Source organism: Gobius niger, assembly GCF_951799975.1.
Source record: "Gobius niger genome assembly, chromosome: 17".
NCBI lineage: Eukaryota > Metazoa > Chordata > Actinopteri > Gobiiformes > Gobiidae > Gobius > Gobius niger.
This window is the reverse complement of record NC_136868.1, coordinates 19,994,873-20,014,689: the sequence shown is the minus strand read 5'-3', so window position 1 is coordinate 20,014,689 and position 19,817 is coordinate 19,994,873. Positions and strand designations below refer to the sequence as shown.

At 40.0% G+C, this 19,817-nt stretch overlaps 2 protein-coding genes across 4 annotated transcripts in view; both read left to right on the top strand.

The window, feature by feature from the left end:
• The window catches only part of actl6a (actin-like 6A), a 37,682-nt gene that overhangs the window by 12,482 nt on the left and 5,383 nt on the right, over positions 1-19,817 (top strand). The window lies entirely within an intron of this gene.
• Positions 3-18,774, top strand: usp13 (ubiquitin specific peptidase 13). 3 transcript variants are annotated; one of them, XM_079575099.1, is made up of 21 exons: positions 3-384; positions 1,861-1,986; positions 2,935-2,995; positions 4,346-4,467; positions 4,795-4,937; positions 5,042-5,226; positions 5,298-5,395; positions 5,501-5,691; positions 5,788-5,859; positions 6,006-6,078; positions 6,567-6,692; positions 7,735-7,888; positions 8,435-8,609; positions 8,700-8,788; positions 9,058-9,180; positions 12,714-12,737; positions 13,623-13,766; positions 14,294-14,463; positions 16,488-16,680; positions 16,869-16,953; positions 17,026-18,774. In XM_079575099.1, the coding sequence occupies exons 1-21, from the start codon at positions 274-276 to the stop codon at positions 17,120-17,122; spliced, it is 2,562 nt and encodes an 853-aa protein (XP_079431225.1). In that variant the 5' UTR covers positions 3-273; the 3' UTR covers positions 17,123-18,774. The 3 variants fall into 3 exon arrangements, with proteins under 3 accessions (XP_079431225.1, XP_079431224.1, XP_079431223.1); XM_079575098.1 differs by having other exon boundaries at positions 6,006-6,099; XM_079575097.1 differs by having other exon boundaries at positions 6,006-6,111.

The window sequence follows — 19,817 nt, the reverse complement described above, 5'->3', positions numbered from 1 at the left end:
ACGTGAGGAGAAGGAATGCAATTTCTGCGCAGGTCAAACGATTTTTACAGGAAAAAAACAAAAACAAAAGATCAACATTAGCTTAGCTCTACTGCCAGTGGCACTGCTTTTATACTCCACCCCTTCGCCATTTATTTTTATGTTTTTTCGCGTCACGTCCCCCTGGCTGGAGGAATGTAGAGAGACCGAGCGCTTTAAAAATAGCATCCTCTCCTCTGTCAGCGCTGCTTCGGTGGCTCGCGGCACTGTGGTGGGAGAAGCAGGAATGCGAAGATGGCTACAGACCTCGGAGAGCTTCTTGTCCCGTACATGCCCACTGTCAGGGTCCCCAAAACAGGAGACAGGGTTTTTAAGAGCGAGTGTGCCTTTTCCTTCGACTCCCCCGTAAGTGTCGATGTGTGCTGATCTCTAACACGGCGAGGCATGAGCGCGTTGTTTGCGGTTTCAATGTGCGTGTGTCTGACAAAACACGTGAATAATACACTGTCATGCGGTGTGTGCATCCTCACAGTGCCAGGCGTCCAGTCCACATGCCTCCTGTTACAGGGAGGAAAATAACACATTAATCGCTGCTTAATTAAAGATGTTCTATATGGGAGAAATGTAGGATAATACACGTGGTTTGGGGGTTAAAATGAAATCTGTTTTTAGGAGTGAAATATTCTGATGCTATTTAAAATATTGCCTCTGGAGCTAATGCAGTATTGCTCTGTTTGTTGTATAGAGGTTAGGCCTACAAAATGTTATCAGCTGACATAGGGCTAGGTTTTAATTGGCAAGTAATTCCACTTCCATATTTATAAATCTGACAAGAGAAACATTTTCTTAGATAAATTGCCTCCCCATTATTTATCCTAGCATATACCTATTGTAAATTAGGCTACCAGGCCACATTGTTGCTTTGTAAAGCTATATTTTCAGGCCCTGTTGACTAACTGGTCCATACACACCTGCTCCAAGTCTTTATCAGCTCTGTCATTATAAACAGCTGCTGTTTGTGACTTTACTGTAAGCTTCTATTTGTCTATTTGTGTTGTGATAAACACTCAGTATCTACTTTATTGTTCCAAATAATGTGTTTAACCATAAATATTGTGAAGATGCAGCAGTAATGTGTTTCAAATGGCTCTTCGTTGCCTTTTCTCAGCACTACGTAGTTTTTTCATATTTACATGATCATATTATTGTGTTTACCACTCTTATAAACGGCCCTAAACCAGTTGGAATCAAAGACATTTCTCCACTGAAACTGTTTAAAGGTGACTCAGCTGTCTGGAGTCCATCTTTTTGGCCTGAGGTCCGGCTTATTTTTATCTCTGCACTGTTGAAGCTCAAATGACACTTTGGGCCACTTAAGTTTATCACGTGGCTTTATAGAGTTTGTGTGGTCCATGCTAATTGCAAATTTCGTGTGCCGTTTATTTATTTGACCTATTCACACTAGTTCATTTGGAAATAAAATGCTAAACCATTTCCCCAATATTACGTTGATTTTATTCCTTTATTGTAAATTACTCTCAAGCAGTCCAATATTTTCAATAAAGGCTATGCATGTGAAGTCAAAACATAGCAACAGCATGGCAGTTAGAATGCCATACTAACTGAGTATAAAAACACCACTAGCTATTTAAATGACTGGTACTAGGTTGTTTTGATTGTAATTTCATCTTTATAGGTTTTTTAATGCTTAAACCAACAAGACGAAGGATCTGTAGGAAAATAGATTAGATTAGATTTTTCCACAGTATTTTACACAAACAAATACGATTATTATTTGGGTCTTGCCATGTCAAATCTAAGGTGATGGTGGGTTTAAATCTCAGGTTGATCTGATTGTCTTCTTGTTTGTTTTGGTGGCAGGAGTCAGAGGGAGGTCTGTATGTGTGTATGAACACGTTCCTGGGCTTCGGGCGTGAGCATGTGGAGAGGCATTATCGCAAAACAGGGCAGAGTGTGTACATGCACCTCAAGCGGCACGTCAAAGAGGTGAGTGCTGCCTGTACACTGCACTGAGTTACTTATTTACATAATGTAGATGTGTTTTTCTTCACTATTATGCTTTATATTTGACCTGCCGGTTAATCTCGCCTCTAAATGGGAGACTTGTCATATCATACTTACCTGCATTTCACCTTAACTTGGGGAAAGAACAGAGGGTATGCAGGTGATGTCACAACGTGGCAAAAGCACTGCAACAGAAGCCAAATAAGTGTAAATTCTGCATTTTTCTGTCACTCCAGAATGCTAGTAAGTAAGTTCACCCCCTTTTATAGACTTTCCTTGTTTCCTTTATAAAACAAAAATGTTCTCAATGTATTTGTAAGGATATGTAATTTGATGTCATAAAATAAGTCGACTTCATAGTTATTTGGGGGAACTTATGGTGAAGATTGGTGTTCGGCTGCGGAGAAATGTGACTTTCTTTTTTCTAAACAGCAACTTGTCTTCACATTGATTCTAACAGACCTAATAGCTCTGTCTGCTATTTCAATTACTGGATCTGCTCAAATTCAGCTGTCACTTTCTGCTGTCTCCTGTGTCTACTGCCTTTTAACCTGGGGGTCCCCACAGTCCCTCAAGTGTCTGCAAACATCCTTTTTCCCCCATTTGTGTCAACTTTAAGGCCTTCTATGTCCAAAACTGTCCACATTTCATTAAGATAAATGGGAACACACAAAGATTATACAATATTACTTTGCTATTTCTATACAATTACTAAGACATTTTGGATACTTGCTCTCAGCCAAGTCTGATGATCTAATGGTTATCTATGGCAGGGGTTTTCCCAATGCCCTGTAATCTGACCTGTGACATAGCAAGTTCGGCAGATATTTTCAAAAATACCAGTCACTTGTAAGATTGATCCATTGATTTGTTGATGTATGTGTTATATTAATCTCTTTCCCATTCTTTTCATGTTAATTGTTTACCCAGAAAGCCACAGGAGCTGCTGGAGGTGCCATCCCTAGAAGAAGAAATGGAAAAGTCTTTCTAGGTAGGTTCCTTTTTTAGGTCCTCTTTTTATCAGATATATCAGTCTACTACTGAATTTTTTTTTTTTTATCAAAGTGAGTTTAGTTTCTGTTTTTATTTATCAGATGTAGTTGTATGTCTTGAATCTGCCTCTGTTATTGTTTTGAAGACAGTAGCTCCCCACCAGTTGTTCTGGTCTTTACCCAAAGTGCCAGATATTTCCCATGACAAGACCTCTTCACCCCTTGTGCTCTAAATATAGCCCATTTATTTGTATGTGTGGTTAGTAACTGTTCTAAATCAAAGTTGGCACATTCGTGGCCCAGCCTATGCACTGGTGTTTGGGGCGGTAGGGGCGCATTCTGTCACTCGCCGGTCTCACAGCTGCCACCACCTGTCAGCCTCCATGAAGGGGCGACACACTTCTACAGGCTGTGACGCTACTGTGGGCACACCAGGTGCCTCTCTCTCACACTGCTCAGGAGAGGACTTTCTTCCACTCATTTTGAATATGAGTGAGTGAGTTTTATCTATTTACATGACACAATTTGTCCTTAAATAAAATCTGGTTCAATCATACTAAGTCCTTTTCTTTTATTGACGGGAATCTCTTCTTATGTGATATGATCTATGATGCAGTGACGTGTTTGTTTGATCTATGTGCATCTCTATTAAAGCCCTCTGATCTAAGTGCTACATCAGATGTCACTGCGAAACAAAGGGACATAGTAACACCATCAGAGATAGTCCTGAGTCATAGTACAACTTTAGGCTGGTAACTTGGTACAAGCCACTCTCTCGACTTTTTGTGTCAAAGCTCTTGTATTACTCTCACTCAAGCATTTTTTATTTGACCTTTACTTAACCAGGAAAGTTCCACTGAGTTTAAGAATCTCTTTTTCAGGAGAGTCCTGGACCCAGTGTGGAACCTATTGTACATATTTTTAGTGGTAGGAGAGCGCTAACCACTGTGCCACTGTGCCGCCCAATATTAAAGTTATTTCTTATATTGGGGGAAAAAGTCTTTACAGCTGTGTGGCTGTTGCAATCCATGATACATTTCTATATATAGCTAAACTATTTGTGTCACCAGAAGCAATGCTGTCAACACCAACACACATTTTCTCATTAAATGATAACAGAATGTTTCACTATAAATCCAGAAATTATTTTCTGAATAAAAGTCAAATAAACTGCTTCAAAAAATGTAAAAAAGCAGTAATCTGGACTGGGTTATTTCTTAACCAAGTTCAGATTACTTTTTAAATATATATATATATTTATTTATTTCAAATTTCAAACAGGTCTGAAGCTTACACAAATAAATTGGTCATGATTTGGTCCACCTGACTCTGTGTGTTTCCTCTCCCAGATTTAGAACTAAATCGTGATTTTAACGGGGAGGACTATGAATATGAAGATGAGGCCAAACTTGTCATTTTCCCAGACCACTTCGAAATCCCTTTACCAAATATTGAGGAGTTGCCTGCTCTGGTCAGTGAGTTGGTGGCATGGGGGGGTCTGTGTGTTCATTTGCATGACAATAAAAAGGCTTGTAGCATTTTAAATTTCTGTAATTATTCAAGGGGGGGAAATCCTGTCTGGATGTCTTTTTTTTCCTGCATGTTTTTGGCTTGTACTCTGTGTATCCATAAACTCAGAATAGTGATTGTTATAAAAAGCCTATTTTTCAGCACTATTTTGCTTTTTCTTGATCAGTCTAGTGTGTTTTTTTTATTTTTTATTAATCTTTATTATTAATTATCTTCTTTATGTACTGTTACATATTCTGATTTTATTTTTAATTCTAATTTTGTGTAGGTAACCATTGCATGCGATGCAGTGCTAAATGCATCATCACCTTACAAGAAACAGGAGCCTGAGTCCTGGGATGAAGAGATCCAAGTTTCGAGACATGCCAGAAGCCTCAGACAGCTGGACAACGGAGTTAAAATCCCACCAAGGTACGACAGACACGATCGATTGTTCCTTTTTCCTGTTAAGTCTGCAGTTCTGTCTCCTGGACCTCAGATGTCTTGTTTAATCTGTCCTGTGCTCTTGCTTCTAGCGGGTGGAAATGTCAAAGATGCGAGATGAGAGAAAACTTGTGGCTGAACCTCACGGATGGAGCCATTTTCTGTGGAAAGTGGTTCTTTGACGGCAGCGGAGGGAACGGACATGCTCTGGACCACTACAAACAGACCAAACACCCCCTGGCGGTCAAACTCGATACCATCACCCCCGATGGAGCAGGTGTGACAGAAGCTCTTAGGATAAACATTATAACATGAAGTAATCTATTTCTGTGACTATTTTTGATTTAGATATATATTCATTTGAAGAAGAGGAAGCCGTGTTGGATCCTCATATATCGGAGCATTTATCACATTTTGGTATAGATATGCTTCAAATGCAGCAACGGGTATGTTGATATGCTCTTTTCTTACCTCTCTTACCTTTGGATTTCATTTATAAACAGTATCTGTTACCCAAAGTTGGTTGATATTTTACTCTTTTGCTTGCGCAGACAGAAAATGGGCATCACACAGACAACAATCCTAGGCCGCGGGTTAGTGAATGGGAGGTGATCCAGGAGTCGGGCATGAAGCTGAAGGCAGTCTATGGTCCAGGTTACACAGGCATCAAAAACCTGGGCAACACCTGCTACATGGGCTCTGTGCTGCAGGTCCTCTTCAGCATCCCAGACTTTCAGAGAATGTGCGGTTTGTTTTTACTTGTCTCGTACTATGGTTATTAGTAATTATGTTCATCATCCTTTGTCTGCTTCACAACCACTTGTATTTTGATCTTTAGGTATGTGGGAAATCTTCAGAGGATATTCGACTACTCACCTCTTGACCCAACACAGGACTTTGCTACACAAATGTAAGTACCTGTGTTGTGTAACGCGATGTTACACGTTTTAAAAAAGTAGTTTAGGACATGTTTATCACAATGTTATCAGAAACAGGATTTGTCAAAACATTAGAACAAGCATGAAAACAACCTTTTTTTTCGTTTTTGTCTGCAAGGGCTAAGCTGGGACATGGGCTCCTCTCAGGCCAGTACTCCAAACCGCCAATGAAATCTGAGCTCATTGAACAGGTGATGAAAGAAGAATACAAGGTATTAAACTGGGTATGTCCTGCGCCTGCCTGGGGGTCATTGTCAAACAAAATGTTTGATGCAAATAGAGTTGTTACATGCAGTGCTTTTACAGTATGCTCTCTCCATCTCACTTCTGATTTTTCCATTTTTTCAGCACTGCTCTCTTTGATTTCTGTAAAGCCACAAAAAAACTGCTAAGAAAAGGTTTAACCAACACGTTTTTTAAGCTCTAAACCAACTAAAGTAACTGATAGAGATGTGATTCTGCCTTAAGACACAATAGCATTAAGACATGGTGTTGGTCTCTTCCGCAGGGTCGCTGTGTCCCATTTGCAAGTTCTCATTTAAAATGCTTACACAGTGTATCCTCTCCTTAAGATTGTGTGTGATTCACGTACATTGATATCTCTTGGTTTGTGCTTGGGAATTTTGTGTGAACTTAACATGCTTTGGCCATATTATTGTGATCTCATCTTTTATCACAGCAACAGCAGAAAGGCGTCTCACCCCGGATGCTCAAATCACTGGTCAGTCGGGGTCATCCAGAGTTCTCCTCCAACAGGCAACAAGATGCGCATGAGCTCTTTGTGCACCTCATCAATATTGTAGAGGTCAGTGAAGCTGCTGTATCTTAATTTAAAAACAGAGCTGCATCAACTCATAATCAATCATTTAAATAAGTATGACAGATAAAGTTTCATTCAGACACAGCAATCCAAACGTTACCTTAATCTAGTTAAAATGTTGATATAGAATAGACCAGTATATATATCAAATTCATCTTGCCCAGGCACAGGTGGCTGGGAAGGGAAGTTCTCCTTGTCCACTGTGCTATCTTTCCGAATGTATTTTTAGCTCAGTGCTATCTGTTACACAGCGAGACCAGATAATGCTTCCTCTTCTGTTTGAGCCGCAACAGTCATGCACTGACCCCAACTGCCACTGGAAATCATCCACAAATCTTTATATTTCCCGTGGATTCACTTTCACAGCTTTATTCTTGGTGGTGGAAACTACAAATCCCCCAAAACACAGTGTAATACTTCTGTTTACTTGCGCCTCTCTGCAGCTGTCTTCAGTCTCACATATTTAGTAATGCTGTTAAAGACTGAGCATGTCTGAAGCCAGAAGCATCAGCAACATTTTCGTCTGTCTGTGTCAGCGTGCATACTTTTCAGAGTAAAATTATAACTTGTGTATATTTGTGTCACCGCTTAGAATAGAAAGTCGGGTAGCAGAGGGGCTGAGGGGCATAGCAGTCTAATGACAGCACTAAATAGACACAGACAATGTTTTGTTGATTTTGTTGATAATCTGTAAACAAACAAAGAAATATATATATATTTTTTAAATGTATTTTTTACCTTTAATTAACCAGGAAAGTACCATTGAGATTAGGAATCTCATTTCCAGGGGAGCCTGGCCCCAGAGGGAGACCTATTGTACATGTTTTAGCGGTAGGGGAAACCGGAGTACCCGGAGGAAACCTACACAGACACGGGGAGAACAAACTGCACACAGAAATGCCCCGTGCGGCCGGGATTTGAACTGTTGTCTTATTTTACTCAAACTATATGTAATTTCTCTTAAACAAAGGCCAAAATGTATTGCAAATTACTGAACTCTCTACGTTTAATCTTTCGATCTCTACAGAGAAATAGCGGTGGCTCAGAGAATCCCAGTGACGTCTTCCGTTTCCTGGTTGAGGACCGTGTCCAATGTTGCCAAACGCGGCGTGTGCGTTACACTCAGCGGGTCGACTACTGCATCCAGCTGCCGGCCCCGATCGAAGCTGCCACAAACCGAGGTAACAAGCCAACTGTCACAGAGGAGGCAGAAAGAGCCACAGCTGCCACAGGGGTGTGCAGCTGGCAGCACACAGGTCTCAGGTGGTCGCCTCAGGGAGAACCAGTGGGGTCTGAACATCCTGAGGCTCCAGGCTGAGAACAGAGAGGAACAAGAGAAACTCCCGCTGATCTCAGATACAGTATGACGTCAGTGTGTGACATTTATCTTAGTCAATTATAATCATCATCATTTTTGATCAATTAAATAATAACAATGACAGAAATATCACATGTTAAAATCTGTTTAAACCCACAAAATATTGCCAGTACAATTTTTATAAACCAAATAGGATTTATTTTTGTGTGACTCATGTTGACTGCGTCAGTTGCCGAAATAAAACCACCTCTCTATTACTAAATTAATCAGGAGATTATTAGAGTTGATTTTACTTATTTTGCTTCACTTTCACAGCTTCATTCTTGGTGGTGAAACTACAAATCCCCCAAAACACAGTGTAATACTTCTGTTTACTTACACCTACTTTATGTTTTATGTCCATTTCCAGAGGAGCTGTTAGCTTATGAAGCCAAGCGAAAGGAAGCAGAGGAAAATACACGTGCTCCTCCTGAGCCAGTGCGAGCGCGGATCCCCTTCACGGCCTGTCTGCAGGCTTTCACAGAACCAGAGAATGTCCCAGACTTCTGGAGCTCAGCACTGCAGGCCAAGTCAGCTGGTGTCAAGTAGGAAATGTTTATAGATTCATGTTGGCAAGAAATAAAGCATGCAAGTCTGTCCTGTTCATGCTAAATTTTTGTTCATTTTCTTTTCAGAACCTCTCGCTTTGCTTCTTTCCCAGAGTATTTGGTTGTTCAAATTAAGAAGTTCACATTCGGTGTCGACTGGGTACCGAAGAAGCTAGGTACAGTATCCACAATCTAGTCCCTGTGCATGAAGAAGTCCCATCTGAAATCTGAAATAACGAGCATGTGTCCCTGTAGTACCAGAAATGTCCATAGGAGGGCAACATTCACCCACAGCTTACTTGCATGCTGACTGCCCTTACTGTACGTATGATGCTTTGTTTGCTGCTGAGTCAGTTTTTCTTGCCTTGCAGAGGTTTTTCCCTTTATTTTACTTGTCACAGGTATTTGATCAGTGTGTTTACAGTTTGGTTTGTATTGTGTGTAGACTTGGCCATAGACGTACCTGATTTCTTGGACTTGAGTCGACTGCGGGCCTCAGGGCTACAGGCCGGAGAGGAGGAGCTTCCTGACCTCATGCCTCCCATCGTTCTTCCAGAAGACACTAGAGGTTTGTCAGGAGGCTGATGTTGTATGTGCTTTGTGTTATGCATTGAATCGGTTGGACTTTGACGAGAAAAAAAAGTGTTTGCTCCTCTATACTTGTTAATTGAACAAGCAAGATAATGAAACACTGGCCCTTTTGTCTGCACCACTGAAATTAAATTGGCTGTTATAGTGGGTTCACAAAATTGTCAACTCTCTTTTAATTATTTCTATTCATTGTGAAGCAGGCTGTTTCCAAAAATAATTAAAATACTCTATTAATAAGAATTCTACACTGATAACCCTATGATAATGTAATAGAAATAGACTTCTGAAATGTTTTGGACAAAAAGGAAAGAAAGAAGGATGATCTATTCCCTTGCTCTCAATCATAGTGTGATTTTTAAAGCATTTATAAAGCTTTAGATCTGTGATAAAATCCTTTCATTGCCCATAAGAATTAGCACAGAATATTTGTACATTTATGGTGAGACTGGAGAGCGCTGTATCCGGTCTCAGCAATGACTCACCTGCAGTCGCCCATAGGAATGTTTGCATCCATGCACAGTGGAAGAAACCATGAACTGGCATTTGTGGGGGATTTTTGGACCTTCATTTAGGAGCGCAGGTCTGTAATTACATTTAAAGGTCAATGGCTACCTCAAGCTCCAGACATGACTTTATATCATGCATTTCAATTAACAATTTGAAACGTGCGTCACAATATGATTATGGCATTATTCATTTTGCACTGCAGCAAAGCTTGTTATAGATAGAAATGTGCGTTTTTAAAGCAGTTATCATCGGTAGGTGTAGTGGTTTGTGAGTGTTAAATGGTCTGTGAAATTGTCTCTAGTATGATATCAGGCTCACAGACGTCACACTTTTCTCTTAAAACCACATCGGATCAGAGCTCAGTACAAAGACAGTCTCACTCACTTACCGAAAACAGTATTACACAGTATTTAGGCAACAATCAACAAAGTGCCTTGTTAGTTGGTTTAGGCTGGTAACCTCAGTTGGACCCAAATGGGAGAGAGTTTTGCGGTAATTCAAGGGTTCCCTGTCTCACGTTACCCTTTGGTTTTTCGTTAATACTTCAAGCCCCTCCGACATTGTGGGTGTTGCCAATTATATCGAAAGTGATCAAATTTAAGTAATTGTGTTATGCTTTCAAATCAAAGCTAAAATACTGAAAAACATATGTTCCACCGTCTTGATATTTCTTTATCTACAACACAATATTTGTTTTTTCTTCTTTTTAAATCTTAAATGATTTGTGTTGTTGATATGAAGTATGTAAACAGTAGCTTGGTGGGATGAGCTGCAACTACAGCTCATTTAAGTGACGTTTTAGATCAGATTATACATTTCAGGATGAATTAAGTCAGGGGTGTCAAACATACGGCCCGCGGGCCTGATCCGGCCCGCGAGATGATTTAATCCGGCCCCTGCCCTGTAGAGCATAAATTCCAGAGTATGTAAAGTCTCTAGCCCATTCCTGTGCGGAGTTATGAATTTTTAAAGAATAACCAGAATACTCATTCTAGCCACTAGGGGGGATTAAATTTAAAAAAAGGATAGAGTTCCACACGTGTCCAGCAGAGGGCACTGACATAATAAGAGCTCAGCATATGAACAACACATTATATAGCCATGTGGTAAATGGACAGTCTGCCCCAGGGCGGCTGTGGCTTCAATAACAGTTTACCACCACCAAGTGAATGAATAATGACTACTGCACTTTCAGGAACTTGTGACACAGGCTTGTAAAGTGCAATACAAGTGTAAGCCGTTGTTATTAATGAAGCTACAGTCAAGTTGGGGCTTTGATCAAATCACAGCTTATTATTATTCATTTATTGGAAACATTTTCTCTATTATATGTGGCCCGCGACCCGCCGTGGGAGCTGAATTTCGGCCCGCGACCCAAAATGAGTTTGACACCCCTGAATTAAGTGAACTTCATGGCCAAAATCCAGAGTTCTCTTTGTTCAACTCAATAACGTCCTCAGATGAACCTTGACCAAAACAATATTAAAAAAGTAAACAAAACGGCAACAACTCGATAAAGGATCAGGTCATGAGTGATAGAAGCATTTAACCCACAAATGCACCAGAATACTTTATTTTAAACACTGAATTGACTGTTTTACATTTCAAACGTAAATCAATCAAAATTGCATTATTGATGCTCACAATTAGTAAGTCGCCGTTATTCAGGTAAATGATGTAATGTGCTCTGTCTCTACTTGGATGTATTATGCACCATGGCGACAATCATGAATGATGTGTGTACATGTACAGGTGAAACTCGGAAAATTAGAATATCGTTAAAAAGTGCATTCATTTTTGATATTCAACTTAAACTGTCAAACTAATATATGATAGCCTCATTACATGCAAAGTGAGATATTTATTTGTTATAATTTTGATTGTTATGGCTCAGCTTGTACAAAATCCAAATAAGGAGTTCAGCTTCCCCATGGCCTTGTGTATGAAACTGTTCTTCAGTCAACTGGAACTGGCCCGTAGTTTCCGCAGTCTCCTCCCTAAAGGCATTACCTTGAAGAGACTGTGTGATGGGTGTAAAGGGTCCCTGATGATTCTGATGGCTTTGCGGGTGAGACGGGTGGAGTACATGTCCTTAATAGAGGGGAGAGGGGCTCCGCAGATCTTCTCCGCTGCTCTCACGAGGCGCTGGAGGCTCCCTTGGCAGGAGGCAGTGCCACACTGTGATGGAGCTGGTCAGGATGCTCTCTATAGTCCCTCTGTAGAAGTTGCACATAACGGAGGCTGGGACTCTGGCTCTTCTCAACTTGCGGAGAAAGTAGAGACGCTGATTACTTTGAACAATATTCAAATTTTCCAAGTTTCACCTGTATGTGTGTGTTCATTAACATGAACTGTCCTGAACAGATACACAAAGAAAGAAATTCAATTTTAATATGTCTTACCATTGAATTTGCTCGAATAATGTCTCTTTTGACCTGACCCTCTGACCAGACAACCAGACAAGGCTCCAGGGACCCCCTTCCAATCTCAGGTGCCGCCCCAAGGGAATCCATCCCCCAGAGTGGGGACCTTCGACCTTTGAGTCTTGTATTATTCGTTTTGCAGTTCTTATTCCAACTATTCAGAACTGATTTTAAAATGATTGCATTCATAGTTAGTGTAAGTGTTTTTTCTAAAAATAGTGCAGCCCTACATTATATTAAATGTTATATTGACATCAAAGTGAACTGCACTGACTTAAGGTCCCCCGTTCTGCCCTACCCAGTGATATCCAGTGATTTGTACCCACACTGTGCTGCTTTCTGATGCCACATTTTACTTTTCGAAGCTTGATGAGTTGTTCTTTTGGCGTGAGTGTTCAGGTTTACAAGTTTAAAAAATCAGGCCTGCTGGTTCAAACAGAAGTGTGGTTGTGATTGCTGAACAGCGAGGACCACTTGTGTCGCAGCAGGGTGGTGACGAGGCACCAGCAATTTGTTTTCCTCTGCAGAAAGAGAGAGACTTCTGTACAAGTGGGTGACGCTCATATTTCTTCTTTTTCAGATAACTCCATGAGCTCCTCCGACTGTAAGTGCATTTCTATGTTATGTTTTGTCTTAGTTTTTAACTTGTGCAAACAGAGCATTCATAAAGTTTTCTGAATACTTTCATTTAGTTTTCTGGCATGTTTCGACTGTGTCAGTGCAGTATTAAAATTCTATTGATTTATTTTCTATTTTTGATGAATAAAAAAGTTAGTCTATTAAAACATTTTTAGTATTAGACTTCAACATGATAGCAAAGGAATAAATGGTACATTTTAGAACTTGCGCTTAAAGGGACTATACAGAGTTTAAAAATTGTATTTTCCGCCCCCTATATGTTCCAGCCATGTCCTTATGAGCTCAGACCTGTTCACCACAACTGCCTCTAAAATCCTGCACTGTCACTCAAAAAGGTGTTAATTCAAGTCTGAAGTGTCGTCAAAGGTTTATCTTATCTTATCTTATGCACGAGCTTAATGTGGAAGGTGCAGTTACACATATGACCTGAGGGGGCAGTAGTGAGTAAAAATTAGCAAACTTGCATCCAGCCCCTTTAAATGACAAAGCAGAAGCGTATTTCAGATACATGGGAGAGTTAATGAATGCAGCAGACCGAGGCCCCCTGACTGTGTGTTCGTACTTGAGCAGGTGCTGCAGCTGCTCTCCAATTTCAAGATGCCTACTTCCAAACAAACTTTACTTTTCCGTGCAGCTCCGCTTGTTTTCCCCGCACTCATTTCTCTCCTTGATAAATCATGCCTCGGTAAAGTAAAGCTCCCCAGGGTTCATCCTTGTGCCAGCCTCTCTGTCTAATGAGGCCCAAAGCGGGACAGATACAGTAAAGTCTAGTGGCTGTGTTAAGCGGAGGTATTGGTGGAGCTGTATCAGCGCGATTTCTCTTATTGATGTCGGTTTGTTACATCCCCAGCTCCTGAAATAGATGAAGCGGCGGCAATGCAGCTGGCAGAAATGGGTTTTCCACTGGAGGCCTGCAGAAAGGCTGTCTACTATACCGGGAACATGGGACCGGAGATGGCGTTTAACTGGATCATAGCCCACATGGAAGAGCCTGGTAACCGTACACGGAAACAACAAATAATATACAAACTAGAAAAACTTTGGTAACACATTTTTCAAAGTTTTACATATTGTTGCCCTACTACCTGCAACATCCCTCGACCTCATATGACCTCTTTGAAGTGGAGTTGTTCCCCTGAGGCCTTTATTTTGTCACACTTCCCCTGCTTTTCGGTGAAGTGCCGCTACAGTACAAGAAAAGTAGAGGAGCACCTTGCCTCTCGATTTCAGAGGGCTCCCAACACCTCCGCTAAATGGGTTGCCTTCAGCTGTGATCGCATCAAGAACAGTCTGTGCCTAAAGTGACACACACTTATTTTTCAATTATATACCGTCCATTATTGTCAAAGCTCACAGCCCTCTCGTGCCAACCTTTTTGAGCCACGGCACATATTTTACAGTCAAGGCACAGCACACAACTAGTCTCAATATTAACACTAAAGACTGCTCTAGCCGACTGCGTATCCATAACCTTTGCATGCTTAATGTTTGTTGCAATCAGTAATGTTTCATGTTTTTCAGATTTTGCTGAGCCGCTGACGTTGCCCTCAATGATAGACCCCAGTCCCTCCACCAGTGACAGTCCCATGGGCGCTACACCGCTGGACAACTCGCCCCCTGAGGAGAGCGTCTCTATCCTCACGTCTATGGGCTTCCCTCGAGCACACAGTATCCGAGCGCTGAAAAACACGGTGCGCTTCAGACTATCTTCTCTTGATTACATTTTCTTCCCTGTGAAATCCTTGCAAATTATATATTGATTTGAAGAAGGAACAACTTTCTTTAGTTAGTTATTTTTGTCTGTAAAGAGACTTAACTCCTAATATGTTGAACTTTTCTGAACCAAAAGCTCTGTAAGCACTCATCATCATCATCCAACTTTTATTACAGACAAGATGTCCAATTTAAAAACAAACTTACTATTGTGTGGGAATAAATTGAAAAGAGGTCTGAAAACTTTCTGAACCCACTGTAGACAAATGAAAATGACTGAACAAAATGGATTAGTTAAAGTGCATATGACAGGATTTAATGCTTTTGAAAATATGACTTATGGATAGCATCAGTTGCAAGTTCATCAGTTGTATAATTATCATTTTATTTAAGTGAAACTGCTATTTTTTACTTAAGAAAAGTTGGGCAGAAAAGTTATTTTTAATTGATTTTTTAAGCTGTTGACAGGAAGTGGCATAGATAAAGTTCCATAGCAGTTTGACTCATTTCCCATTGACTTAAAGCCGTACTGAAGTAGCTTGTTTACCTTAATAAATCCTTTTCGTAGCCCCTGTGGGGTAATACAAGTGTTAATGGGATGATCGGGGGTACTTTCATCTCCCCCTGGTGTCTCAGAAAGAGAAAACCACAATTGCAACTTTCCTGCCTCCGGGTCGGAGCCACCAATACACACTCATGGAATCACAACGAAGAAGATAACAGGCTAGCAGGCAAAGCTAACTGTGGGCTAGCGCCACCTAAAAAGTATTTACAGCCAAGTTTGAGTGAAAAAAATGATCTCCATTGTGTAACTGGATGTACAATATCCCTCTCTCTCTTTGTCTTTTCTGTCAGTGTAGTATTTACTCTCTCGGACAATTAATGAGTAAAAAGCGCAACATGTTACGACACCTGCAGTGGCGCTTATGGCCTCAAGGGGCATGAGTTACTTAGAACTGCTTTAACATGGTTGCACGGGAACAGTTTAAAATTTAATGTCCTTCGTCTGTGTCGGTGTCCAATAAGTAAGTGAATCTAAAGAAACCTGGGTTCAATCTTCAGCAAAATCTTAAACATAATTGTGTCAACTATGTTTTAGCAAAAAATGTGTCTAATGTGTCGTATGCACTTAAAAGTTTGATTGAAACAGATTTATCAGATGACTCTTGGCCGTGGCTGCGTTTTCGTCCATACATCTGAATCATACCTGCGTCAGTACTGGATTCGCTGGCCCACTTGTATGCGTTCCAAAACCCATATGTCAGGGTGATTAAGGATGTCCGTTCAAGACGCTGTTTACAAATAGTCCTTACAGTACATACATACACACACACACATACACACACACACACACACACACACACACACTGCTGAACTACGGCAGCTCGAGTGACACATTGACTATCCAACAAATTGCCTCTGAATTGTGCTGTAAACATCTTGCTTTTTTTTTATGTGTTAGCTTCGTGTTTTTTTAAATGGCCGGCGATTCTTATCTTCCCACCTGACACTCTGTCAAAATAGCCGTCTGAACTGTTGGTAAGACACCAAAATAGACTTCAGACCTCCTTGTTTATTAGCCATCTCCCTGGCAACTGTGATATTGTTAGACTGAAGAAAAAATTGACACACATATATCTCATGGCGGGGAGGGGGGGAGGTGAATGTGTGAAGCACACAGGGGTCTTGAGGCCAGTTTATTTTAGGTTCAAAATTAAGAACTTTTCAACCTCACTGACCTGACATGAAGAGACAGCATCCTGTAGCTCAAGTGCTGTGTTCTCCACAAATCACATGTTTTGGCATGAAAAGGAGTAATGAAGCACATGTTGCCTCCAATATCGATATAGAACAATAATAACTGTTCCCCATTTTTTCGTTTGACGTTTCTTTGTGCATTTTTTCTTTCTTCTTTCCGTGTTAACGCTCCATTTTACCCCAGAACATGTGTCATTGCTAATCCTTCCTCACTCGTAAATTACGTTTTCTGATTATGTTTCAGAACAATAATCTGGAGCGAGCACTCGACTGGATATTCACCCACCCCGAGGAGGAGGAGGAGAGTGACGCCCTCTCAGACATGGCCGACACAGAGCCTAATGACAATGCCTTCTCCAATGCCAACTCTCACAGTGACTCCACACTCTCCCCAGACCGAGACGCCACCGGCCCCCGGGTCAAAGATGGGCCAGGACGTGAGTCTAGGTTTTATCACTGCTGCAGTCTTATAGGAAACCATATACAGAGATTATTTTATGAAGCACAAAACCCGGGCTCCAAGCTGCTTCAAATGGAAAGAGCATGTTTTAAATTATTGTGCACTCGGAGCCAAATAATTAGATATAGTTTTACAGCTGTTGAATGACTGTGTGTTTGTTTTAAGGGTATGAGCTCTTTGCCTTCATCAGCCACATGGGAGCATCAACAATGTCCGGACATTACATTTGTCACATCAAAAAAGAAGGACGGTGAGCAGCAAGGTTTTGTAAGTTTAAAGAATTTCTTAGTAATGTGTACTCACTGTGGTTTTATTGTTTTAGGTGGGTTATGTACAATGACCACAAAGTGTGTTTGTCAGAAAGGCCGCCAAAAGACTTGGGTTACATCTACTTTTACCGTCGACTGTCGAGCAGTTAAAGAACCTTGATCTTCATGTCTGAGACTGGTGGACGCCTGTAGCAGTGGAAGCAAAGTACAAACAAATTCAACCTGCTCATCTTGATGTCTTTCTGGACAACAGTAACCCTGATCAGAAAGGGAAAGCTATGTGCTTTTTGTGCATTTACGTTTGCTTTAAATGTAAATTTGAGTTTTATGTCAGAACGAAAAGCTACAGAGGGACTTGTGCAATCAATACTGCTGGACAAACCACATATCAACGGTCACTGTTCCTTATATGCCTTGAGCAACTGTGCCCAGGTTTTTTACGATACTTTTTGTAATTTCAATACTGAAAATTGCTTAACTGCCAGTCCTTAAATGGAAACAAAATAATCAATGCAGCTCGTGCTTCATTGTGGGGAATGTTTTTGCATTATACTGGTACATTGGTGTGTTTAGTCACCTGTGAACATATGCAAGGTTTGTCTGAAGGAGAGCACCAGAAGTCCATAAATAGATGTTAAATATACCGATGTAGAGTATACAGTATTACCGCCTGACTAATGGCTATGACCTGCCCCACTTTCAGCTGGCCGTGACGCAAGTAAGAAAAGATTTATTTAGAAATCTTTACAAAGTTATATTTTCATGCAAATCTTTGAGAGCTAAAGCAGCTGAAATCAAGCAGATCCTTCACATAGAAGCAAAGCTTTTGTTGGAAATAATGGACACACTTTGTACCCGAACAAAGTGGACCCCAGTCACCAGCTGTAAGCATATGAATGTGCTTCTGAAACTTAATTACTCTTTAAACAGGGGTGACATTTAAAGTTAGAAAGTTTTTCACTTGCATTGCAAAATGTCACACTATTTTTCAGTCTTTCACAGGTTGCCTTCCTTTTTGCCTCTTCAGTTTTGAAGCCCATTGGCACAATAGAAACCCTTTTATTTTACAATACAGGGCACTTTTAATATAAATGAAACTGCACAGTCATTTTATTTAGTATTATTACCAAGTAAACAAAATCATTCTGAATGTATTTAGAATATGGTGCTCTCTGCAACAAATCCTCCCTCTTGCCTTCAGTCAATACTGAACATTATAACACTTCTGTATAACCTCATGAGTCTGTATCATATTGTGTCATGTACTCAAGTTTATTAGTCCTCCAAATATAACAACACTGTGTAGTTGTCATCCATTAATACCGGCTGCAGACATACTATATCTCTATGCAAGTTTTGTGTTCCAATTCTTCTTCTGACTCAGAAACCAAATGTCCCATTGTTCAGCACCTCAATAACTCTCATGGAATTGTTTATATTGGATATTGAGCTGTTGTCTTTTTGTCCGTGTATTGTCACTCTTTGTAATTCTGTGCAATAGTTCCTGCTTCTCAGCACCTTTTTATTTTTCTCTATTCTCTGAATGTGTCCTTCCTTTGATCTACTCTTTTCCTTCTCAGCTGTTAAATTTGTCAAGCTTCTCACTGTTGGCCCGTGCACTAAACAGACATTTAGATTGTACAATTGTACTGTGTACTATTTGTTTCTTTTTCAATTGACAAAATGTCAGGAAGGTTCTTTCTGTTTTTACTCTGTTGCCTTTTTGCCAAGAAGTTTGTGCCATTTTAGTTTTGATGACCGACAAAGAAATATTTAAGTTGACTTTTGTAATGTACCTGTTTATCTTGTGTTTGTGAATAGAGTCATAAGATGTAATCTATGGCACTGTTTACTTTGTTTGGATAAATAAACAAAAACACTTGTTGGGAATTGTCATTGATTTCAGTTAAAATTTTCACCAAAGCAGAAAATAGAAACAAGAGTTTATTTCAAAAGATTACTTTCTTTAAGTGGATTTAAAGGTGCTAATGCTTTCATAGTGATTACAGACATTATATAATCATTTCATAAATATTTCATCATACAGTATAAAGGGTATCATTAGCCAAAATATTGTTTGTACATAAACAACTTCAATAACCAGTCCACACTTACTTTGATCACATGGCTTGACCAAAAAGAAAAGAAGAAAAAAAATCTGCATCTAAAAAGTTCAGTTGTGGCTGAAAGAATGACAAAAGAAATGCCATTAAAACATACAGCTTATTGAACTCCACCTGTTTATGACCAAAGTACATGGGCGGAAAAAAAGGTTTTGAAATGGGTTTTACCCAAAAGAAAAGTAAAAATGTAAATTCTATTGACCAATAGTAAACGGATAAACAGTAGGTTAATCTCTTTAGCCAGTATATTGTGAAAGTAAAAAATACAACTTTTATAGGCATAATTACAGTTATACAAGGAGATTATGATTTTGCTGTTTGAAAAGCTTGTAACTATTATTTTCTTTTGATCAACAATGTCTCTGTCTGAGAAATATTGCCATTCTTTAAAGCATATGATCAGAGGAAAGAAAACACTTCCATGTTTTTCGTGCACAACTCAAAAACAAGCGTATCGAGCATGCAGTCTGCTTCATTTCTTGGAGCATGCATTTCACCAAGTCTCCTGAGAAGGTTATAGCTACTACAAAAACATCTTTACTGGCCGCCTTGTCTCAAAGTATGTGCCCACTGAGCTCAACATTAAGAGGCCATTTTAAAGGTTTCTTTAAAAAAATAGCTTTTTGTTTGAAACTTTATAGCACTGTAATGTAAATTGCCAAAGGCCCACAGTTGCATATGAACAAAAAAAACAATAAACAAATTATTGTAGACATCAAACT